At 44.4% G+C, this 22,648-nt stretch overlaps 1 protein-coding gene across 2 annotated transcripts in view; it reads right to left on the bottom strand.

The window, feature by feature from the left end:
• Nucleotides 1-612: 612 nt before the first annotated feature.
• CCDC138 (coiled-coil domain containing 138) overlaps nucleotides 613-22,648 on the bottom strand; it is a 93,246-nt gene continuing 71,210 nt past the window's right edge. The window contains exons 14-16 of one of the 2 annotated variants that reach the window (XR_005457342.1): nucleotides 14,571-14,709; nucleotides 2,162-2,492; nucleotides 613-2,050 (exon numbers count right to left, since the gene is read on the bottom strand). Coding sequence is in view for 1 of the 2 variants with exons in the window: in XM_038772410.1 (XP_038628338.1) it covers nucleotides 2,327-2,492; nucleotides 14,571-14,709 (305 nt within the window). In the remaining variant the exon portion in view is untranslated. Of the gene's footprint in view, nucleotides 2,493-14,570; nucleotides 14,710-22,648 lie in introns of both variants that reach the window. The other variant, XM_038772410.1, reaches the window with a different exon arrangement.

The raw sequence follows: 22,648 nt of genomic DNA, 5'->3' as shown, positions 1-22,648 counted from the left end.
TGCACATAGTAAGCGCTTAATAAATGCCATCATTATTATTCTGGACTGTGAGCCCACTGTTGGGTAGGGACTGTCTCTATATGTTGCCAACTTGTACTTCCCCAGCGCTTAGTACAGTGCTCTGCACACAGTAAGCGCTCAATAAATACGACTGATTGATTATTATTATTATTACCAGTTGCCAAATTGTACTTTCCAAGCGCTCAGTACAGCGCTCTGCACACAGTAAACGCTCAATAAATACGACTGAATGAATGAATGAGATGGCGAGCCCCACATGGGGCGGGAAGTGTGTCCAAATCGATTTGCTTGTACCACCCCAGTGCTCAGTACAGTGTCTGGCACATAGTAAGAACTTAAATATCATCATTATTATTGTTATTATTTTTTCAGTGTCTCTGCCTTGTCTTTTCCTCTCTTCCCCAACATTTTCACTTGTGTCTCTCTCTTTTTCCCCGTGTCCTATTCCGTGCTTCACTATTCAGAGCTCCTCCGATCCATCTCCGAGATCTACCGTAGGAGGAATTTCTCTTCCCCGTCTGAATGTTGTTTCCCGGCTGGAGGTGGAAGTGAACTATATTGGGAATGTTTGAGGAAAAACAAAACAAAAAGTCAAGCTTAAAACAGTAAAAGGCAAAGGCGTTTTATTCATCCATCTCTAGAACAAGTGTTTTAAAGTAAAAAAACCTTTACAGCTATTTAAAAAGAAATTAAATATTCAGTGTTCTATTCCCAGTCTCTGAGAGGGATGCAGGCCTAACAGAATAACTCTCTAGAAAGTGCTTTAAAATACAACTATTAGAGGGCCACAGTGCGGGAACGCAAACCCACCAGCATAATTCCTGCAACAGGGACATTGCCAAACATTCTTTCCTGTGATTACTTTTACGGAGAAAACAGTTCAAATGTAAAAGATATAAAAGACCCTGAGAATTTGAAGGAAATGGTGGGAGCAAGATAAACCTCTGCAAAAACGGTATGCTGATTTTTTTTTTTCTTTTTCCACTAAGTTCAATGACTATTTCCAAATTAAAGGTCTGGTCTTTAGGATTTTAAAGGTCGATGCTCTTTAGGATTTAGGCAATTATCTAGGCGTAAGTGATTTTCCCAACCATAAGAGGAACAAATGATTGCCTTCAGGAACTCTTTCTCAAGGGCAATCGGATAAATCGCTTCCAACAGACTCCAGATTTTTGACGTGACAGGGAAATTTCTAAAAATGTAAATTTCCATAAACATTCTTTACAGCGTGCACACACACACCCACACTTTCAAGACATATGTGACCAGAGACCACTATTTTAGACAAACACACCACATATTATGGAGACGAAAGATTTAACAAGAATGAACAGGGCTAGAATTTGTCCATGCTGAACGCGATTCTTGCTGCTGCTGATGGGGGAAAGTATAATTTCTTTCTACTAAGACATGTCCGAAACCCAATCAGAAAGCAACAAAAATATTTAACCACCAAGAAGTCGAACATTTTGAAAGAGCAGAAGCCTGCTAATTTGATGCTAACTCTCAGTAAGAAATCTTAGAAAGAGCCCTAATCGAGCACCCCCTAACAATAATTCCCAATTTTAGTAAGCTGGCAGAAGAGCAACGACGAATCTGAAAACGCTGCAACCTCCTGGATACGACTTTCTCAGAGTATTTATCTGCTCGTGCCTCTTTTTGTAGGCTCAAATTTTGAAAGAACCCGACCGCTAAAGGATGAAGTAAAGCACTGAGAGCCAACAGTACAAGAAAGCCTTTAAATTCCACTGTGCCTCAGGGAACGGAAATATCCCTATTTCTGAATAGGACTCAAAATGTTATTCTTTGGAGGAAAACAGTTCTGAAAGGGTGAAATTTTCAGCTGTCTTGAGTCGCACGTAGAGGAGGATCCTGTCGGGAAATCTCTTCGGGAATGGAGGGGGAGTCATTCCGTTTCCTCAGCACGGAGAAGGGGCCGCACACCAAACCACAACCTCAAGAGAGCTGTTGTCGCTTCAGGAAAAGACAATGGATTCCCTCCACCCCGATGCTTCTTCCTCAGCTTATTCTAAAGGTAACAATTCAGATCAAGTCAATTCAATCGAATCAACAAAACAATTCAAATCAAGGTAATCAATTCAAAACTAGCGTTTTCCTGAGAGGCCTGTGTGAACTTTACCTGTCGAGGCTGTGGTAACTGGGTTAAAAATGTTCAAGTGTTAAAAAAAAAAAAACAACCCCACACCTTCCACTCGCTGACAGGAGTCTCTGTCGTTCTGGTTCATTTTTCCTCAGACAAAATACATCGCGAGTGTGGACGCAAAACCGCAGTAAAAAATGCCTCCTAACGGACTGCGGTGGTGGCCATGGAGCCGCACTTGGTCAACCCCAGGTTGAAGAGCGTTGAATTGAGGTTGATGCTGAGAAAAGCGTTGTCTGGATGCGCCGTCCTTTGAATCTCCTGAAGCAGCAGGTGAATCGTAAAAAGTTCAAACAGCTTCTTGTTACTCCTAAATGAGAATTTAGGGCGTGAAATTCATCACAGATGACTGGGATTTTTCACTGCAATGACGGTTTCGATCCATATTCTAGACTGTGAGCCCACTGTTGGGTAGGGACCGTCTCTATATGTTGCCAACTTGTATTCATTCATTCATTCGTTTTTATTGAGCGCTTACTGTGTGCAGAGCACCGGACTAAGCGCTTGGGAAGTCCAAATCGGCAACATATAGAGACGGTCCCTACCCAACAGTGGGTTCACAGTCTAGAAGGGGGAGACAGACAACAAAACAAAACATATTAACAAAATAAAATAAATACAATAAACATGTACAAATAAAATAAGTAAATAAAGAGTAATATAAGATAAATAAATAAATAGAGTAATACACATGGTAAGAGCCCGCTGCGGGACAAGGCCTGCGTCCAACCCGATCTCCTTGGGAGCCACCCCGGCATTCATTCATTCATTCAATCGTATTTATTGAGCGCTTACTGTGTGCACAGCACTGTACTAAGCGCTTGGGAAGCACTTCCCAAGCGCTTAGTACAGTGCTCTGCACACAGTAAGCGCTCAATACGATTGATTGATTGATTGATATTCAATCCATCACTACAACCTGTGGGTTCGACCTTTTACAACATCGCTAAAATCCGCCCTCTCCCCTCCGCCCATACTGCTACCACATTATTCCAAGCATTCATTTCATCGGATTCATTGAGTGCTTACTGTGTGCTAGAGCACTGTACTAAGTGTTTGGGAGGGTACAATACAACAACAGACACATTCCTTGCCCACAGCAAGCTTACCTTCTAGAGGGGCTAAGACAGACGTTAATATAAATAAACAGATAAATATAATTTATAATTATAATATATAAGCATAAATATTTATAATTTATATAAATAAATAAATAATATAAATAAATATAAATAATAAATAAATACAGATATTTATCATCATCAATCATATTTATTGAGCGCTTACTATGTGCAGAGCACTGTACTAAGCGCTTGGGAAGTACAAATTGGCAACTTATAGAGACAGTCCCTACCCAACAGTGGGCTCACAGTCTAAAAGGGGGAGACAGAGAACAAAACCAAACATACTAACAAAATAAAATAGAATAGATATGTACAAGTAAAATAAATAAATAGAGTAATAAATATGTACAAACATATATACATATATACAGGTGCTGTGGGGAAGGGAAGGAGGTAAGATGCGGGGGATGGAGAGGGGGACGAAGGGGAGAGGAAGGAAGGGGCTCAGTCCGGGAAGGCCTCCTGGAGGAGGTGAGCTCTCAGCAGGGCCTTGAAGGGAGGAAGAGAGCGAGCTTGGCGGATGGGCAGAGGGAGGCCATTCCAGGCCCGGGGGATGACGTGGGGTGGGGGGTCGACGGCGGGACAGGCGAGAGCGAGAGCGAGGTACGGTTATGACTTTATTACTTCAGCACTTATCCTATCCCTATCCCTCTTTGATCACTGTACCAGCCTCACTGCCGACCACCCGGCCTCCTGTCTCTCCCTACTCCCGCGTTGTTTTTCAACAAAAACGTTCAAGCCATGTTTCCCCACTCCTCAAGAACCTCCAGTGGTTTCCCATCCACCTCCACGTCAAACAGAAACTCTTCACCATTGGCTTTAAAGCTCTCAAATCTCACCCGGCTCCCTCCTTCCTCACCTCCCTACTCTCCTACTACAACTCAAGAGGCATGCTTTGCTCCTCCAATGCCAAGCTTTTCACTGTAGTTCGATCTCATCTTTCACGCTAACACAGGGCCTGGAATGCCCTCCCTCTGCCCATCCACCAAGCTAGCTCTCTTCCTCCCTTCAAGGCCCTGATGAGAGCTCACCTCCTCCAGGAGGCCTTCCCACACTCAGCCCCTTCCTTCCTCTCCCCCTCGTCCCCCTCTCCATCCCCCCCATCTTACCTCCTTCCCTTCCCCACAGCACCTGTATATATGTACATATGTTTGTACAGATTTATTACTCTATTTATTTATTTATTTTGTTTGTACATATCTAGTCTATTTTATTCTGTTAGTATGTTTGGTTTTGTTCTCTGTCTCCCCCTTTTAGACTGTGAGCCCACTGTTGGGTAGGGACTGTCTCTATATGTTGCCAATCTGTACTTCCCAAGCGCTTAGTACAGTGCTCTGCACATAGTAAGCGCTCAATAAATACGATTGATGATGATGATGATGATGCCTCTGACTGGGAATGCCCTTCCTCTTCATATCCAACTCTCCCCGCCTTCAAAGCCTTAATAAAAGACACGTTCTCCTCCAAGAAGCCTTCCCCGACTAAGCCCTCCTTTCCCTTCGGCATCACCCTGACTTGCTTCCTTTATTCGTCCCTCCTCCCAGTCCCACGGCACCTTTGTATTATCTGCAATTTTATTCATTTATATTAATGTCCGTCTCCCCTTCTAGACTGTAAGCTCACTGCGGGCAGGGAATGTGTCTGTTATTTTGTTATATTGTACTAACCAGAACGCGCAGTACGGTGGTCTGCACACAGTAAGCGCTCAATCAATCAATCAATCAACCGTATTTATTGAGCGAGCGCTTACTGTGTGCAGAGCACTGTACTAAGCGCTTGGGAAGTACAAGTTGGCAACATATAGAGACGGTCCCTACCCAACAGTGGGCTCACAGTCTAGAAGGACTGTGAATAAATACGACTGACTGATTTTCCAAGAGGCAGCACTAGGCATCTAATAACGTCAACACTAGCACGACAGAGGGAATTTCCTCTTTGACAGAAACTGTTTTTTGAGGTTCTAAAAAAAATGTGGTTTAAGTAAAGCCCTAGTGGCAAGGAAACTGAGTAGGATATGCTCGAAAGGAAAGTTAGAAGGGAGACCTCAAGAGAGATCTGAAAGATTGCTACAAAAGGAATCAATCTTATTTAACCTGTGAACCGATCTGGTCTTTCAAAGGATTTTACTTTCCCCTTTCACGGCACCTTGTGGTTCTGTGGATGAAAATCGTGTTTTTACAAACCTGGGTTCCTAGGTGTTGGAGGCAGGGTATCTGTTTACTCCTTGACTTCCTAGGTTTCAAAGTACAGAAACCTTTTCACGACTACCATTTCTTCCCCAACCTCCCAGCCAACTCCCCAGTTACTCAATAATGGCACCTGCGATCCTGAAGAACACTACATTTTAGATTCTTTTCTAATTTGGCCTGGGAAATTTCGCCAGTCACCCGGTGGGCTCACCTTCTTCAATAAAAGGCTTTAATTTACCCCTTGGTGGTTTTACCCACTCATAGTGCTAAGCGCTTAGTACAGTGCTCTGCACATAGTAAGCGCTCAATAAATACGATTGATGATAGCAAGACCTGTCTGAGCACTAAACAGTTGGTTCCGTTTGACTACCATGAAGTGGAAAAGGACTGAGTGAAAAGGACTGAGTGAATGCTTATATATTAATTATATATTGTTAAGTGCTTACTACGTGCCGTGCCAAGCACTGTATTAAGTGCCGAGGTGGGTACCAAATAATCAGTCTCGCATGGGGCTCACATCCTGAACGGGAGGGAAAATAGGCACTGAATCTCCATTTGGCAAATGAGGGAACTGAGGCCCAGAGAAGTGACTTGACCAAGGTCACACAGCAGACATATACTCTGTATACATTGTATATATGTATATATATATATATATACAATATATACAATACATACACCTATATAATATATAATACATACACCTATATAATATATAATATATAAATATATAATACAATATATACACCTGTATATATGCATATATGTTTGTACATATTTATTACTCTATTCATTTATTTATTTTACTTGTACATATCTATTCTATTTATTTTATTTTGTTAGTATGTTTGGTTTCGTTCCCTGTCTCCCCTTTTAGACCGTGAGCCCACTGTTGGGTAGGGACTGTCTCTATATATTGCCAATGTGTACTTCCCAAGCGCTCAGTACAGTGCTCTGCACACAGTAAGCGCTCAACAAATACGACTGATGATGATGATGATGACAAGGAGCAGAGTCGCGATGAGAACCGAGGTCCTCTGATTCCCAGGCCCGTGCTATTTCCACGAAGCCAGGCTTGCTTGTATCTGAAAGGAGAATGGACCAGAGACAAGCCCATTAATAGATATTTGACTAGAGGACTCTTTTTAAAAAGTTAAGTAGGAATGATCGAGGTGGGCAGAGGAAATGACTTCATAGTTTTGGGACACTGTTTGGTCACTAAGACCGCCCGTTTCGTTGCATTTCTTCATCGTGAAATACGAAGTGATGGGATCGCTGAGTGGGAATTCGGTAGCGCGGGGAAAATCCGAGTTGCTCTCAGGACCGTACATCGCGATTCTTGGATTGGCTCCATTGTTGAGTTTTAGGGCCCTAGCTAGCGGAGTTGGTCGTAAGACAATCGTCACCCCACTTCAAATGTGTCCACTTTCCTCTACATGCTGAGCGCTATAAACACCGGACACTGCCAGACTATGAAAAAATAGGGCCCCTGCCTCCGGGAAGGGTTAAGTACCCGCAATTCATTCCCGCAGCAAACTGTTTCTGCTAAAAATATCAGTAGGTTCAAGAAAACTTTGGATACACTGGTGCCAACTTGTACTTCCCAAGCGCTTAGGACAGTGCTCTGCACACAGCAAGCGCTCAGTAAATACGACTGAATGAGACAAGACCCCCAAATGGGCTGTTGGAAGGAAAACGAGGACTGTGGGGGGAAATGCTGGGAGGAGTTTCTCCGACGGCATCCTTCTGTCGATGTCTACGGCAGAATATTAGGCAGGATGGACTCCTGGTATGACCCAAAATGTCACTGTCTAGTCATGATATCTATGAAGCGTCGCTCGGTGGAAAGAGCCCGGGCTTTGGAGTCAGAGGTCATGGGTTCAAATCCCGGCTCTGCCAATTGTCGGCTGTGTGGCCTTAGGCAAGTCACTTCACTTCTCTGGGCCTCCGTTACCTCATCTGGAAAATGGGGATTAAGACTGTGAGCCCCCCGTGGGACAATTTGATCACCCTGTAACCTCCCCAGCGCTTAGAACAGTGCTTGGCACATAGTAAGCGCTTAATAAATGCTATTATTATTATTATTATTACTCAAGGGGACTGGTGTGGACTAGGGGAAAGAGTATGAGCCTGGGAATCAGAGGACTTGGGTTCTAATCATGCCCCCGCTCCCCTCCACCCCAACACACACATCCTTCTCTCTGTGTGACTCTGGTCAAGTTACTTGACTTCTCTGGGCCTCAGTTCCTTAATCTGTAAAACGTGGATTCGATGGCTGTTCATCCTATTTAGACTGCGAGCCCCATGTGGGACGGGGACAGTGTCTGATATTGATTTGGAAAAGCAGGGTGGCCCAGGGGATAGCACACAGCCTGGGAATCAGAAGGACCTGGGTTCTAATCCTCACTCCGTCACTTGTCTGCTGTATGACCTTGGGCAAGTCACTTCAATTTGCCAGGCAATTTTCAATGTTCCCTCATCTGCCAAATGGAGATTTAATACCTGTTCTCCCTCCTACTTAGACTGTGAGCCCCATGTTGGACATGAACTGTGTCCAGCCCGATTAGCTTGTGTCTGTGCCAGCACTTCATACAGTTCATACATGCATACAGTGAGAAGCAGCATGGCTTCGTGGAAAAGAGCCTGGGCTTTGGAGTCAGAGGACATGGGTTCAAATCCCGGCTCTGCCGATTGTCAGCTGGGTGACTTTGGGCAACTCACTTGACTTCTCTGGGCCTCAGTTCCCTCATCTGTAAAATGGGGATTAAGGCTGTGAGCCCCACGTGGGACAACCTGATCACTTTGTAATCTCTCCAGCGCTTAGAACAGCGCTTGGCACATAGTAAGCGCTTAATAAACACCATTATTATTATTATTATTATTACCTGGCACACAATAAGCACTTAACAAATACCATAAAAAAAGCACCACGTTAAAAACTGGAGTAAATACAAGGTAATCAATTGAGACATTCATTCATTCATTCAATTGTAGTTATTTAACGCCTAATGTGTGCAGAGCACTGTACTAAGCGCCTGGGAAGCCCAAGTTGGCAACATATAGAGACGGTCCCTGCCCAACAACGGGCTCACAGTCTAGAAGGGAGAGACAGACAACAAAACAAGACATGGAGACAGGTGTCAAGTCATCAGAACAAACAGAATTAAAAGCTAAATGCTCATTATTAGCAAAATGAATGGAATAGTAAATATGTACAAGTAAAATAGAGTGATAAATCTGTACAAACATTCATTCATTCATTCAATTGTATTTATTGAGCGCTTATTGTGTGCAGAGCACTGTACTAAGCACTTGGGAAGCCCAAGTTGGCAACATCTAGAGACGGTCCCTGCCCAACAACGGGCTCACAGTCTAGAAGGGGGAGACAGACAACAAAACAAGACATGGCGACAGGTGTCAAGTCATCAGAACAAACAGAATTAAAGCTAAATGCTCGTTATTAGCAAAATGAATAGAATAGTAAATATGTACAAGTAAAACAGAGTGATAAATCTGTACAAACATTCATTCATTCATTCAATCGTATTTACTGAGCGCTTACTGTGTGCAGAGCACTGTACTAAGCGCTTGGGAAGCCCAAGTTGGCAACATATGGAGACGGTCCCTGCCCAACAACGGGCTCACAGTCTAGAAGGGGGAGACAGACAACAAAACAAGACATGGCGACAGGTGTCAAGTCATCAGAACAAACAGAATTAAAGCTAAATGCTCATTATTAGCAAAATGAATAGAATAGTAAATATGTACAAGTAAAATAGAGGGATAAATCTGTACAAACATTCATTCATTCATTCAATCGTATTTACTGAGCACTTACTGTGTGCAGAGCACTGTACTAAGTGCTTGGGAAGCCCAAGTTGGCAACATATAGAGACGGTCCCTGCCCAACAACGGGCTCACAGTCTAGAAGGGGGAGACAGACAACAAAACAAGCCATGGCGACGGGTGTCAAGTCATCAGAACAAACAGAATTAAAGCTAAATGCTCATTATTAGCAAAATGAATAGAATAGTAAATATGTACAAGTCAAATAGAGTGATAAATCTGTACAAACATTCATTCATTCAATTGTATTTATTGAGCGCTTACTGTGTGCAGAGCACTGTACTAAGCGCTTGGGAAGCACAAGTTGGCAACATATGGAGACGGTCCCTGCCCAACAATGGGCTCACAGTCTAGAAGGGGGAGACAGACAACAAAACAAGACATGGAGACAGGTGTCAAGTCATCAGAACAAACAGAATTAAAGCTAAATGCTCGTTATTAGCAAAATGAATAGAATAGTAAATATGTGCAAGTAAAATAGAGTGATAAATCTGTACAAACATTCATTCATTCATTCAATCGTATTTATTGAGCGCTATGTGCAGAGCACTGTACTAAGCGCTTGGGAAGTACACGTTGGCAACATATAGAGACGGTCCCTGCCCAACAACGGGCTCAGTCTAGAAGGGGGAGACAGACAACAAGACATGGTGACAGGTGTCAAGTCATCAGAACAAACAGAATTAAAGCTAAATGCTCGTTATTAGCAAAATGAATAGAATAGTAAATATGTGCAAGTAAAATAGAGTGGTAAATCTGTACAAACATTCATTCATTCATTCAATCGTATTTATTGAGCGCTTACTGTGTGCAGAGCACTGTACTAAGCACTTGGGAAGTACAAGTTGGCAACATATAGAGATGGTCCCTGCCCAAAAATGGGCTCACAGTCTATTAGGGGGAGACAGACAACAAAACAAGACATGGAGACAGGTGTCATCAGAACAAACAGAATTAAACCTAAATGCTCGTTATTAACAAAATGAGTAGAATAGTAAATATGTGCAAGTAAAATAGAGTGGTAAATCTGTACAAACATTCAGTCATTCATTCAATTGCATTTATTGAGCGCTTACTGTGTACAGAGCACTGTACTAAGCGCTTGGGAAGCCCAAGTTGGCAACATATAGAGACGGTCCCTGCCCAACAACGGGCTCACAGTCTAGAAGGGGGAGACAGACAACAAAACAAGATATGGCGACAGGTGTCAAGTCATCAGAACGAACAGAATTAAAGCTAAATGCTCGTTATTGGCAAAATGAATAGAATAGTAAATATGTACAAGTAAAATAGAGTGATAAATCTGTACAAACATATATACAGGTGGGGAGGGGAAGGAGGTAGGGCAGGGGAATGGGGAGGAGGAGAGGAAAAAGGGGGCTCAGTGTGGGAAGGCCTCCTGGAGGAGGTGAGCTCTCAGCCGGGCTTTGAAGGGAGGAAGACAGCTAGCTTGGCGGATATGCGGAGGGAGGGCATTCCAGCGAGTTCCATAACCCAAATGTTTCTTAATGCAGGATTCTTCAAAAAAGGAATCCTTTTTTGCATAGTGGGAGAACTGACTGTGCTTAATTAAAAAAATCAAACCATTAGGATTTTAACCACCGGCTCCCAAAGACGATCGTAGACGTAACATGCCTGCTATTTAAATGAGTAACTCCGAAGCCTCTCCAAGATTAGCTGTCCCACAAGAAGGCCCCAATCCAAGTGGGGGCAGGCAGCCTGGTGGCTAGAGCACAGACCTGGGAATCAGAAGAACCTGGGTTCTAGTCCCGGCCCTGCCAACTGTCTGCTGTGTGACCTTGGGCAAGTCACTTAATTTCTCTGTGCTTCAGTGACCTCGTCTGTAAAACGGGGATTACCACTGTGAGCCCCATGTGGGACACGGACTGTATCCTACCTAATTAGCTTGTGCCTGTCCCAGTGCTTCATACTGTGCCTGGCACAGAGTAAGCGCTTAACAAATACACGCCCCTTAACTTCTCTGGGCCTCAGTTACCTCATCTGTAAAATGGGGATTAAGACTGTGAGCCCCCTGTGGGACAACCTGATCACCTTGTAGCCTCCCCAGTGCTTAGAACAGTGCTTTGCACATAGGAAGCGCTTAACAAATAATAATAATAATAATAATGATAGCACTTATTAAGCGCTTACTATGTGCAATGCACTGTTCTAAGCGCTGGGGAGGTTCCAAGGTGATCAGGTTGTCCCACGGTGGGGCTCACAGTCTTAATCCCCATTTTCCAGATGAGGGAACTGAGGCCCAGAGAAGTGAAGTGAACACCATCATTATTATTATTATTATTATACCACAATTACTATTATACAGTAGGAATGAATTGTGAACTGTGAGCTCGTTGTGGGCAGGGAATGTGCCTGATGTTATATTGTAATAATAATAAGTAACGATGGCATTTGTTAAGCGCTTACTATGTGCCAAGCACTGCTCTAAGCGCTGGGGGGATATAAGGTAATCAGGTTGACATGGGGCTCACAGTCTTAATCCCCATTTTCCAGATGAGGGAACTGAGGCACAGAGAAGCCAAGTGACTTGCCCAAAGTCACGCAGCTAAGTGGCGGGGCTGGGATTATTGTAGTCTTTCAAGTGCGAAGTACAGTGCTTTGCACACAGGAAGTGCTCAATAAATACGACTGAACTGAGCCACATCAAACTGACAAAACCAGCAGTCCGAAAACAGCAAGATTAAACTGCGTAGGTCAAAGAGCATTTAAAGAGGGCCGTCCTCGGGCTCCTCTCTGTCCCTAGCATTAATCTTTAGTCAGGAAGCATCTCAGCCACCCCCGGTTTTCCAGGAGCTGGGATGAAAGGCATCTCCGGTTCCGGGGGGAAGGCCACTGGGGAAGGCCCCCTGGGATGGAGGAATCCCGATAGCTTGGGAATTCTGGAACACGTGGTACCAGCATCTTATTTTGAGACGACAAATGACCAGTACGCAAGGCCATTACGGTTGAAAGATCTGTAATCCCCCATATCACTTTCCAACCCACCGAGACCAAAAAGGGGTGGTGTGGAAATTCAAAAAGAAATCCTAAAAGCACGTGACACCTAGCCTCGTAGAAATTACGATCGAGCCTGCTAGGGGCACAAAAGAAATTGCAGAGAGAACGGAAAGGAAAAAACAGATATGCTCAAGGAGTAAGGAGTGCAGGACGGTATATGCAGGAACTCTATGGCAAGTAGGGGATTTGGGCAAGTCCCTCAGTTTCCTCGTCTGTACAGTGAGGATTAAATACCCGTTCTCCCTCCTACTCAATTTGTGAAACCTGTGTGGAACAGGGATTGAGTCCAGCGTGATTTATCTTGACTCTTCCCCAGTGCTTACTTCTGCGCTTAGCAAATACGAATGAATGAACGATTCTCCTCTAGGAGTCCTTGTTTTCGTCCATTTCCAGCTAATCCCCGTGCCACATAGCCTCACGACTGCTACTTTGATACTTCCTTTTCACTTAAGAAACTAGTAATAATAGTAACAATTGTGGTATTTAAGTGCTTACTGTGTGCCAAGCACTATACTGAGCGTTGGGATAGATACAAGGTCATCAGTGTTCACAATCTCCTGTAGCTCTTAGGGACATCATATCCTAAACCCTCTACTTCAATCAATCAATCGTATTTATTGAGCGCTTACGGTGTGCAGAGCACTGGACTGAGCGCTTGGGAAGTACAAGTTCCTAATGGTAATTTACTTTAGCTCCTGCCTCCCGGCTGTTAGATCTTCAACTCCTTGTGGGCAGGGATCGTGTTTCCTAATTCCTAATTCCTACTGAGAGCTCACCTTCTCCAGGAGGCCTTCCCAGACTGAGCCCCATTTTCCTCTCCCCCTCCCCATCCCCTCCACCCTACCTCCTTCCCCTCCCCACAGCAACTGTATATCTGTTTGTACAGATTTATCACTCTATTTTACTTGCATGTTGCCAATTTGTACTTCCCAAGCGCTTAGTACAGTGCTCTGCACATAGTAAGCGCTCAATAAATACGATTGATGATGATGATTTACTATTCCATTTATTTTGCTTTGTTAATATGTTCTGTTTCGTTGTCTGTCTCTCCGCTTCTAGACTGTGAGCCCGTAGTTGGGTAGGGTCCGTCTCTATATGTTGCCGACTTGTACTTCCCAAGCGCTTAGTCCAGTGCTCTGCACACAGTAAGCGCTCAATAAATTCATTCATTCATTCAATCGCATTTATTGAGCGCTTACTGTGTGCAGAGCACTGTACTAAGCGCTTGGGAAGTCCAAGTTGGCAACATCTAGAGACGGTCCCTACCCGACAGTGGGCTCACAGTCTAGAAGGGGGAGACAGACAACAAAACAAAACATACTAACAAAATAAAAAATAGAATATGTACAAGTAAAATAGAGTAATAATAATAATAATATATAATATTATAGAGTAACAATATTAATTAAGAGTAATAATAACCAAAGCAGCAATGTTCTTACGATTGAATGAATAGTAAGCCCGTAAACACCACAGATATTATTATACATGCATGGTCAAAGCGACAGTAAGTAGCATAATTATTATACTCCTGTCTTCCTGTGACCTCAGACACTCCTTAACGACCCCGAATCGGTTTTGCATCCCACAGAATGAAAATGTGAAAAAGTCCTGGTATCAGGACCGGCACAAAAGGCAAAAATACTTTACTACTGGTCAACATCTGCCCTCCCTGAGTTCTAGATAACAGGGGAAGATTGGAAGGTTATGGATTCGGATTGTTTGTGGAGTTGCTTTCTCCGGATGGTCAATTCCCCCAATTTTTATATGTTTGTACATATTTATTACTCTATTTTACTTGTACCTATCTATTCTATTTATTTTCTTTTGTTAGTATGTTTGGTTTTGTTCTCTGCCTCCCCCTTTTAGACTGTGAGCCCGCTGTTGGGTAGGGACCGTCTCTATATGTTGCCAGCTTGGACTTCCCAAGCGCTTAGTACAGTGCTCTGCACACAGTAAGCGCTCAATAAATACGATTGATTGATTGACTGATTTGCCCTCAAGAATCTTCTGAACTTGAAGAACTTGCATCCACCCCAGGGCTTAGAACAGCGGAAGAAGAAGAGAAGGAAGAGGAAGAACAAGAAGAAGAATTAACAAGCATGGTCCCCAAACCATCTAAATTAGGTCTGGGGGAAATCAGAGGACTGGAAAGGGACAAGAAATGCCAATTTCTTTACCAGGGGACCTACGGGAAAACATAACACTTACTTTATTTTGGAGAGCTTCTGCAGTAGGATGCTGAGCTTTTCCAATATCTGCATATCAAGCCTAGGGTTCCGAAGCAGCACGGAACAGGTCCGGAAAAATAACTCGTTGCTACACGCTTCTAAGAAAGGCTGCAAGGATCCTGGAAAAGAGAAAGGGAGTCCTCACTTAACTGCATCTCTTTCATTCCACTCTGAGAGCATTTGGGAATACGGTTGGAGAAATGGTATTTACTGACTACCCCGGGGTGCCATGCACTGTACTAAGCTATTGCTTACCATTTATAAGGAAAACGCTATTTGAGGGAAACACCACATTTTAATCAATCAATCGTATTTATTGAGCGCTTACTGTGTGCAGAGCACTGTACTAAGTGCTTGGGAAGTACAAGTTGGCAACATATAGAGACAGTCCCTACCCAAGAGTGGGCTCACAGTCTAAAAGGGGGAGACAGAGAACAAAACCAAACATACAAACAAAATAAAATAAATAGAATAGATATGTACAAGTAAAATAATAAATAGAGTAATATCATCAATGGTATTTATTCAGCGCTTACTGTGTGCAGAGCACTGTACTAAGCGCTTGGGAAGTACAAGTTGGCAACATATAGAGACAGTCCCTACCCAACAGTGGGCTCACAGTAATAAATATGTACAAGCATATATACATTTATACAGGTGCTGTGGGGAAGGGAAGGAAGTAAGATGGGGGGATGGAGAGGGGGACGAGGGGGAGAGGAGGACAAGCCTTGACTCATGGGTCAGTGGAAAGAGCCCGGGCTTTGGAGTCAGAGGTCATGGGTTCAAATCCCGGCTCTGCCACTTGTCGGCTGTGTGACTTTGGGCAAGTCACTTCACTTCTCTGGGCCTCAGTTACCCCATCTGTAAAATGGGGATTAAGACCGTGAGCCCCGCGTGGGACAACCTGATCACCTTGTAAACTCCCCAGTGCTTAGAACAGTGCTTTGCACATAGTAAGCGCTTAATAAATGTCATTATTATTATTATTATCTCTCTGATTCTCCCCATATAATTCAATCTGTCATTAGATTCTGTTGGTTCAGCCTTCGCAACATCGCTAAAGTCCACCTTTTCCTCTCCATCCAAACTGCTACCGCGGTAAACCAAGCATTTATCCTACGTCACTTTGATTACTGTATCAGTCTCCTTGTTGACCTCCCTGCCTCCTGCCTCTCCCCACCCCAGCTGGTCCTTCGCTCTGCTGCCTGGATCATTTTTCTATAGAAATGTTCCGGCCCTGTTCCTCCTCTCCTCAAGAACCTCCAATAGTTGCCCATCCACCTCCGCATCAAGAAGAAACTCCTTACCGTCAGCTTTAAAGCAATCACCTTGCCCTATTCTACTTGTACTTCCCAAGCGCTTAGTACAGTGCTCTGCACATAGTAAGCGCTCAATAAATATGATTGATTGATTGATTGATTGACCTCACTGCTCTGGTACTACCACCCCTCTTAAAGCCAACCACTGTACTTCCACCTCATCTATCTCACCGCTGACTTCTTGCCCGCCTCTCACCTCTGGCCTGGAAATCTCTCCTTCTTATCCAACGGACGATTTCTCTCCCCACCTTCAAAATCTTATTGAAGGCACACCTCCAAGAAGCCTTCCTTGACTAAGCCCTCACTTCCCTTTCTCCCATTCCCCTCCACGCCACCCTGATTTACTCCCTTTTTTCGCCCGCCCCTCGGCCCCCGGCACATATCTGCAATTTATTCATTTATATTAATGTCTGCCTCCCCCTCTAGACTGGCAGAGATTGTGTCTGTTATATTGTTACACTGTAGTCTCCCAAGCCCTAATACAGTGCTCGGCCCTCGGTAAGCGCTCAATAAATGACTGATTGATAAGCCAAGAATAATAATCTTGGTTTTTCCCGATTACTTTGGGTTCAAAAAAAGCCAAGAATAATAATCTTGCCTTTTCCCGATTACTTTGGGTTCAAAAATCATCTTATTTTAATGTACCCCCGCCAAAACTGGAAGCAACGACTGAAGTGACAGCTCATCTGCGTCTCCTCAGAGAAGCAGCATGGCTCAGTGGAAAGAGCGCGGGCTTTGGAGTCAGAGGTCATGGGTTCAAATCTCGGCTCCGCCAATTGTCAGCTGTGTGACTTTGGGCAAGTCATTTCACTTCTCTAGGCCTCAGTTACCTCATCTGGAAAATGGGGGTGAAAACTGTGAGCCCCCCGTGGTACAACCTGATCACCTTGTAACCTCCCCAGCGCTTAGAACAGTGCTTTGCACATAGTAAGCGCTTAATAAATGCTATCATCATTATTATTATTATTATTATCCTTCCCTTCCCCAATGCCCCCTATCTCTCCTCCATTCACCCCCACCTTGTCATGTCGGAAACTATACGTTGCCAGTTGACTACATCTGTCTTTTAATCTACAATTTTGGGGTGCACTTCAAGAGGCCTCAAATTCAAAGCCATCTGATCTAGTTCTAACAAATATGATCCAGTTATAACAAATTTATTGGAGCAAAAGTCAATTACAAAAAAAAAACAATCGAAATGAAAGGAGAATGCCCTAATATAGTCTAATGCAAACTCCTCAAAATGTACTTTAGCCCAAAGTCAAAACCTGTGACGCTCTCCCTTGCTCTCTGTTATAAATCTGCAAGCCATTAATTCAACTTTATTTTTCACTTTTGAAGATGGCTTATAATGTGTTCCTGGGTCTTACTACCCACTTTAAGCTCCATTAATGGAGTGAGATACATATCTGTTATTAAAACATTGCAAAATAAAACAAATGAATGCATTACGGCATTCATCCTTTCCAAAGGGTGAGTGATTGAAACAAGCCTTACAAAGGAGAACAGGATTTCCTGCAAAAATGGATCTGCCACTTTTCTTATCCTACATAAGCTATAAATCACTTCTTTTATTAAGCTTCAGTATCACGCCTTTGAAATCAATTTTATTGCACAATGAAAATGGGGACTAGGTTTTCACTCGTTAGTATTTATGGACTTGAAAGTGTTCATTTTTTCAATGTATCACTTCATAGACACCAGTCAAATAGAAGGTTCAAAATTTGATTTCCTTTTCTCTCTCTTTTGCTTCTATACAGAGCAACAGGCATTTTGTAGGGTGGAAAGCTAATTTTTCTTTTGGCTTCCTAAACAAATATTAGACTGTCTTTTCTTACTGAAATATTGCCAATACGGGAAAGGCGCGAGGCAGTAAAGCAAATGCGTTAATGATCTGGAGCAATATCTAAATCAGCTGTGTGACTTTGGGCAAGTCACGTCACTTCTCTGGGCCTCAGTTACCTCATCTGTAAAATGGGGATTGACTGTGAGCCCTCCGCGGGACAACCTGATTACTCTGTAGCCTCCCCAGCGCTTAGAACAGGGCTTTGCACATAGTAAGTGCTTAACAAATGCCATTATTATTATTATTATTATTATTATTAAACCGATCCCTATTTATTGAGCTGTCAGATGTGTCTGAGGCATTTCCTGTTTTGCTGAAACAAATAAGTCATTTTCGTAGGAGAGGCAGCATGGCCCAGTGGGGAGAGCACAGGATTGGGAGTCCCAAGGTCATGAGTTCCAAACCCGGCTCAGCCACTTGTCAGCTGTGTGACCTTGGGCAAGTCACTTCACTTCTCTCTCTGCCTCGGTTCCCTCATCTGTAAAGTGGGGAATCGAGACCGTGAGCCCCACGTGGGACAGGGACTGCGTCCAACCAGCATGGCTCACTGGAAAGAGCCCGGGCTTTGGAGTCGGAGTTCACGGGTTCAAATCCCGGCTCCGCCAACTGTCAGCTGTGTGACTTTGGGCAAGTCACTTCACTTCTCTGGGCCTCGGTTCCCTCATCTGGAAAATGGGGATTAAGACTGTGAGCCCCCCGTGGGACAGCCTGATCACCTTGTAAACTCCCCAGCGCTTAGAACAGTGCTTTGCTTTGATTACTCTGGGCCTCAGTTCCCTCATCTGTAAAATGGGGATGAAGACTGTGAGCCCCCACGTGGGACAACCTGATCACCTTGTAAACTCCCCAGCGCTTAGAACAGTGCTTTGCACATAGTAAGCGCTTAATAAATGTCATTATTATTATTATTATTATCTCTCTCATTCTCCCCATATAATTCAATCTGTCATTAGATTCTGTTGGTTCAACCTTCGCAACATCGCTAAAATCCACCTTTTCCTCTCCAACCAAACTGCTACCGCATTAAACCAAAGCTTTTAGAACAGTGCTTTGCACATAGTAAGCGCTTAATAAATGCCATTATTATTTTTATTTGCTTGTCTCCGCCCCAGCGTTTAGTACGGTGCCTGGCACATAGTAAGCGCTTCATGAACACCACAGTTATTAGTATTATCATCAAACCGGCCTTGATGTTGCCTCTTTGCCTGGTCCAGAGTCCTTATTCTCTTTAGTCCAGTGCCCTGCGCACAATAGGCGTTCATTAAAGGCGACCGATTGATGGAGGGCTGCTCGGCGGACAGCCGCGTCTCCGAGAAGCGCCCACATCCTGAGAAGCAGGATGGCTCAGTGGAAAGAGCCCGGGCTTTGGAGTCAGAGGCCACTGGTTCAAATCCCGGCTCCGCCAATTGTCAGCTGTGTGACTTTGGGCGAGTCACCTCACTTCTCTGGGCCTCAGTTACCTGATCTGTAAAATGGAGATTAAGACTGTGAGCCCCCCGGGGGACAACCTGAACACTTTGTAACCTCCCCAGCGCTTAGAACGGTGCTTTGCACATAGTAAGCGCTTAATAAATGCCATCATTTTCATTATTATCCTGGTCACGTCATTCCTCGCTGGGGTTCCTGGTTCCGATGGGACAGCTGTGGAGCTGTCTTGAAGCATCGCGCGGGTTCCTTCACGTTTTCAGAGCTCAAGATTTAGCCTTACCTGATGGTTTGGATGCCACTTTCATTCACTCATTCATTCAATCGTATTTATTGAGCGCTTACAGTGTGCAGAGCACTGTACTAAGCGCTTGGGAAGTACAAGCTGGCAACATCTAGAGACGGTCCCTACCCAACAGCGGGCTCACAGTCTACAAGGGGGAGACAGGAGAACAAAACCAAACATACTAACAAAATAAAATAAATAGAATAGATATGTACAAGTGAAATTAATAGAGTAATAAATATGTACAAGCATATACAGGTGCCACTTTCATTCACTCATTCATTCAATCGTATTGAGTGCTTACAGTGTGCAGAGCACTGGACTAAGCGCTTGGGAAGTCCAAGCTGGCAACATATAGAGACGGTCCCTACCCAACAGCGGGCTCACAGTCTAAAAGGGGGAGACAGAGAACAAAACCAAACATACTAACAAAATAAAATAAATAGAATAGATATGTACAAGTAAAATAAATAGAGTAATAAATATGTGCAAACACATACAGGTGCCACTTTCATTCACTCATTCATTCAATCGTATTTATTGAGCGCTTCCTGTGTGCAGAGCACTGGACTAAGCGCTTGGGAAGTCCAAGCTGGCAACATATAGAGCCGGTCCCTACCCAACAGTGGGCTCACAGTCTAGAAGGGGGAGACAGAGAACAAAACCAAACATACTAACAAAATAAAATAAATAGAATAGATATGTACAAGTAAAATAGAGTAATAAATATGCACAAACATATACAGGTGCCACTTTCATTCACTCATTCATTCAATCGTATTTATTGAGCACTTACCGTGTGCAGAACATTCAATCAATCGTATTTATTGAGCGCTTACTGTGTGCAGAGCACTGGACTAAGCGCTTGGGAAGTCCAAGCTGGCGACATACAGAGACGGTCCCTACCCAACAGCGGGCTCACAGTCTAGAAGGGGGAGACAGACAACAAAACCAGACATATTAACAGAATAAAATAAATAGAATAAATACGTACAGGTAAAATGAATACATAAATAGAGCAATAAATCTGTACAAACATATATACAGGTGCTTTGGGGAAGGGAAGGAGGTAAGGCGGGGGGGATGGAGAGGGGGAGGAGGGGGCTCAGTCTGAGCCACTTCTCAACGTGCAGATCAGACTGAGTCAATGGTCCGTCCGGAACGATGATAACAATTCTTGCCCGGCTTGGAGAAACCCGCGTGAAGAAGCCACGCTGCTTCTCTGAACTCGGAGCTCTGTCCCTTAAACTGCCACCGTAATCTGGCCACCTCTGAATCAATCAATCAATCAATCGTATTTATTGAGCGCTTACTATGTGCAGAGCACTGTACTAAGCGCTTGGGAAGTACAAATTGGCAACACATAGAGACAGTCCCTACCCAACAGTGGGCTCACAGTCTAAAAGGGGGAGACAGAGAACAGAACCAAACATACCAACAAAATAAAATAAGTAGGATAGAAATGTACAAGCAAATTAAATAAATAAATAAATAAATAAATAGAGTAATAAATATGTACAACCATATATACACATACACAGGTGCTATGGGGAAGGGAAGGAGGTAAGATGGGGGGATGGAGAGGGGGACGAGGGGGAGAGGAAGGAAGGGGCTCAGTCTGGGAAGGCCTCCTGGAGGAGGTGAGCTCTCAGCAGGGCCTTGAAGGGAGGAAGAGAGCTAGCTTGGCAGAGGGGCAGAGGGAGGGCATTCCAGGCCCGGGGGATGACGTGGGCCGGGGGTCGATGGCGGGACAGGCGAGAACGAGGCACGGTGAGATTAGTGTCAGAGGAGCGGAGGGTGCGGGCTGGGCTGGAGAAGGAGAGAAGGGAGGTGAGGTAGGAGGGGGCGAGGGGATGGATGGACAGCCTGGAAGCCCAGGGTGAGGAGTTTCTGCCTGATGCGCAGATTGATTGGTAGCCACTGGAGATTTTTGAGGAGGGGAGTAACATGCCCAGAGCGTTTCTGGACAAAGATAATCCGGGCAGCAGCACGAAGTATGGATTGAAGTGGAGAGAGACACGAGGATGGGAGATCAGAGAGAAGGTTAGTGCAGTAGTCCAGACGGGATAGGATGAGAGCTTGAATGAGCAGGGTAGCGGTTTGGATGGAGAGGAAAGGGCGGATTGAAGACGTGCTGAAGACGCGCTGACAGGGGGATGGCATAGTTTAGGCCACTGACAAAATGCCGTAGGGCCTTAAGATGCCGCCGCGATCACCAGCTTCAAAAAGAAAGGAGAGCTGACTGTGGAAAGTACAGCCCACAGCTTCCGTCGACACCACCGAAGAATAAGGTTGCAGAGGGCTTTTAGACTGTCCCCCTTTTAGACTGTCCCCCTTTTAGACTGTGAGCCCACTGTTGGGTAGGGACTGTCTGTATATGTTGCCAATTTGTCCTTCCCAAGCGCTTAGTACAGTGCTCTGCACATAGTAAGCGCTCAATAAATACGATTGATGATGATGATAAGGTCAGTGGGACTCTTACCTGAACCCAAATTTGGCTTTCGACCCAAGTGGGGCCCAGAGATGGGATCTCTGAGCCTTTCTTAGATGCGTCCCGCTGGGAAAAGTAACGATGAGGCCTCTACGGAGCGTTGGTCCATCTTCCAAATGGTCCCCTTAGGTTCGATATTTCTAACACTGCACTGTTTTAGATTGTGAGCCCACTGTTGGGTAGGGACCGTCTTTATATGTTGCCAACTTGTCCTTCCCAAGCACTTAGTACAGTGCTCTGCACACAGTAAGCGCTCAATAAATACGATTGATGATGATGATGATTGTTCATTTTCCCTCCTAAATCCACTCCTCCCCATCCCTGCTGCGTTGAACTTTCCCAGGCTCCTAGTACAGAGCTCTGCACACAGTAAGCGCTCAATAAATACGACTGATTGATTGTTCATTTTCCCTCCTAAATCCACTCCTCCCCGTCCCTGCTGTGTTGAACTTTCCCAGGCTCCTAGTACAGAGCTCTGCACACAGTAAGCGCTCAATAAATACGATTGACTGATTGTTCATTTTCCCTCCTAAATCCACTCCTCCCCGTCCCTGCTGTGTTGAACTTTCCCGGGCTCCTAGTACAGAGCTCTGCGCACAGTAAGCGCTCAATAAATACGATTGATTGATTGTTCATTTTCCCTCCTAAATCCACTCCTCCCCGTCCCTGTTGCGTTGAACTTTCCCAGGCT

The sequence above is a fragment of the Tachyglossus aculeatus genome, chromosome 2, assembly GCF_015852505.1.
Source record: "Tachyglossus aculeatus isolate mTacAcu1 chromosome 2, mTacAcu1.pri, whole genome shotgun sequence".
In the NCBI taxonomy this organism is placed as follows: Eukaryota; Metazoa; Chordata; class Mammalia; order Monotremata; family Tachyglossidae; genus Tachyglossus; species Tachyglossus aculeatus.
This window is presented reverse-complemented; position numbering and strand designations above follow the sequence as displayed.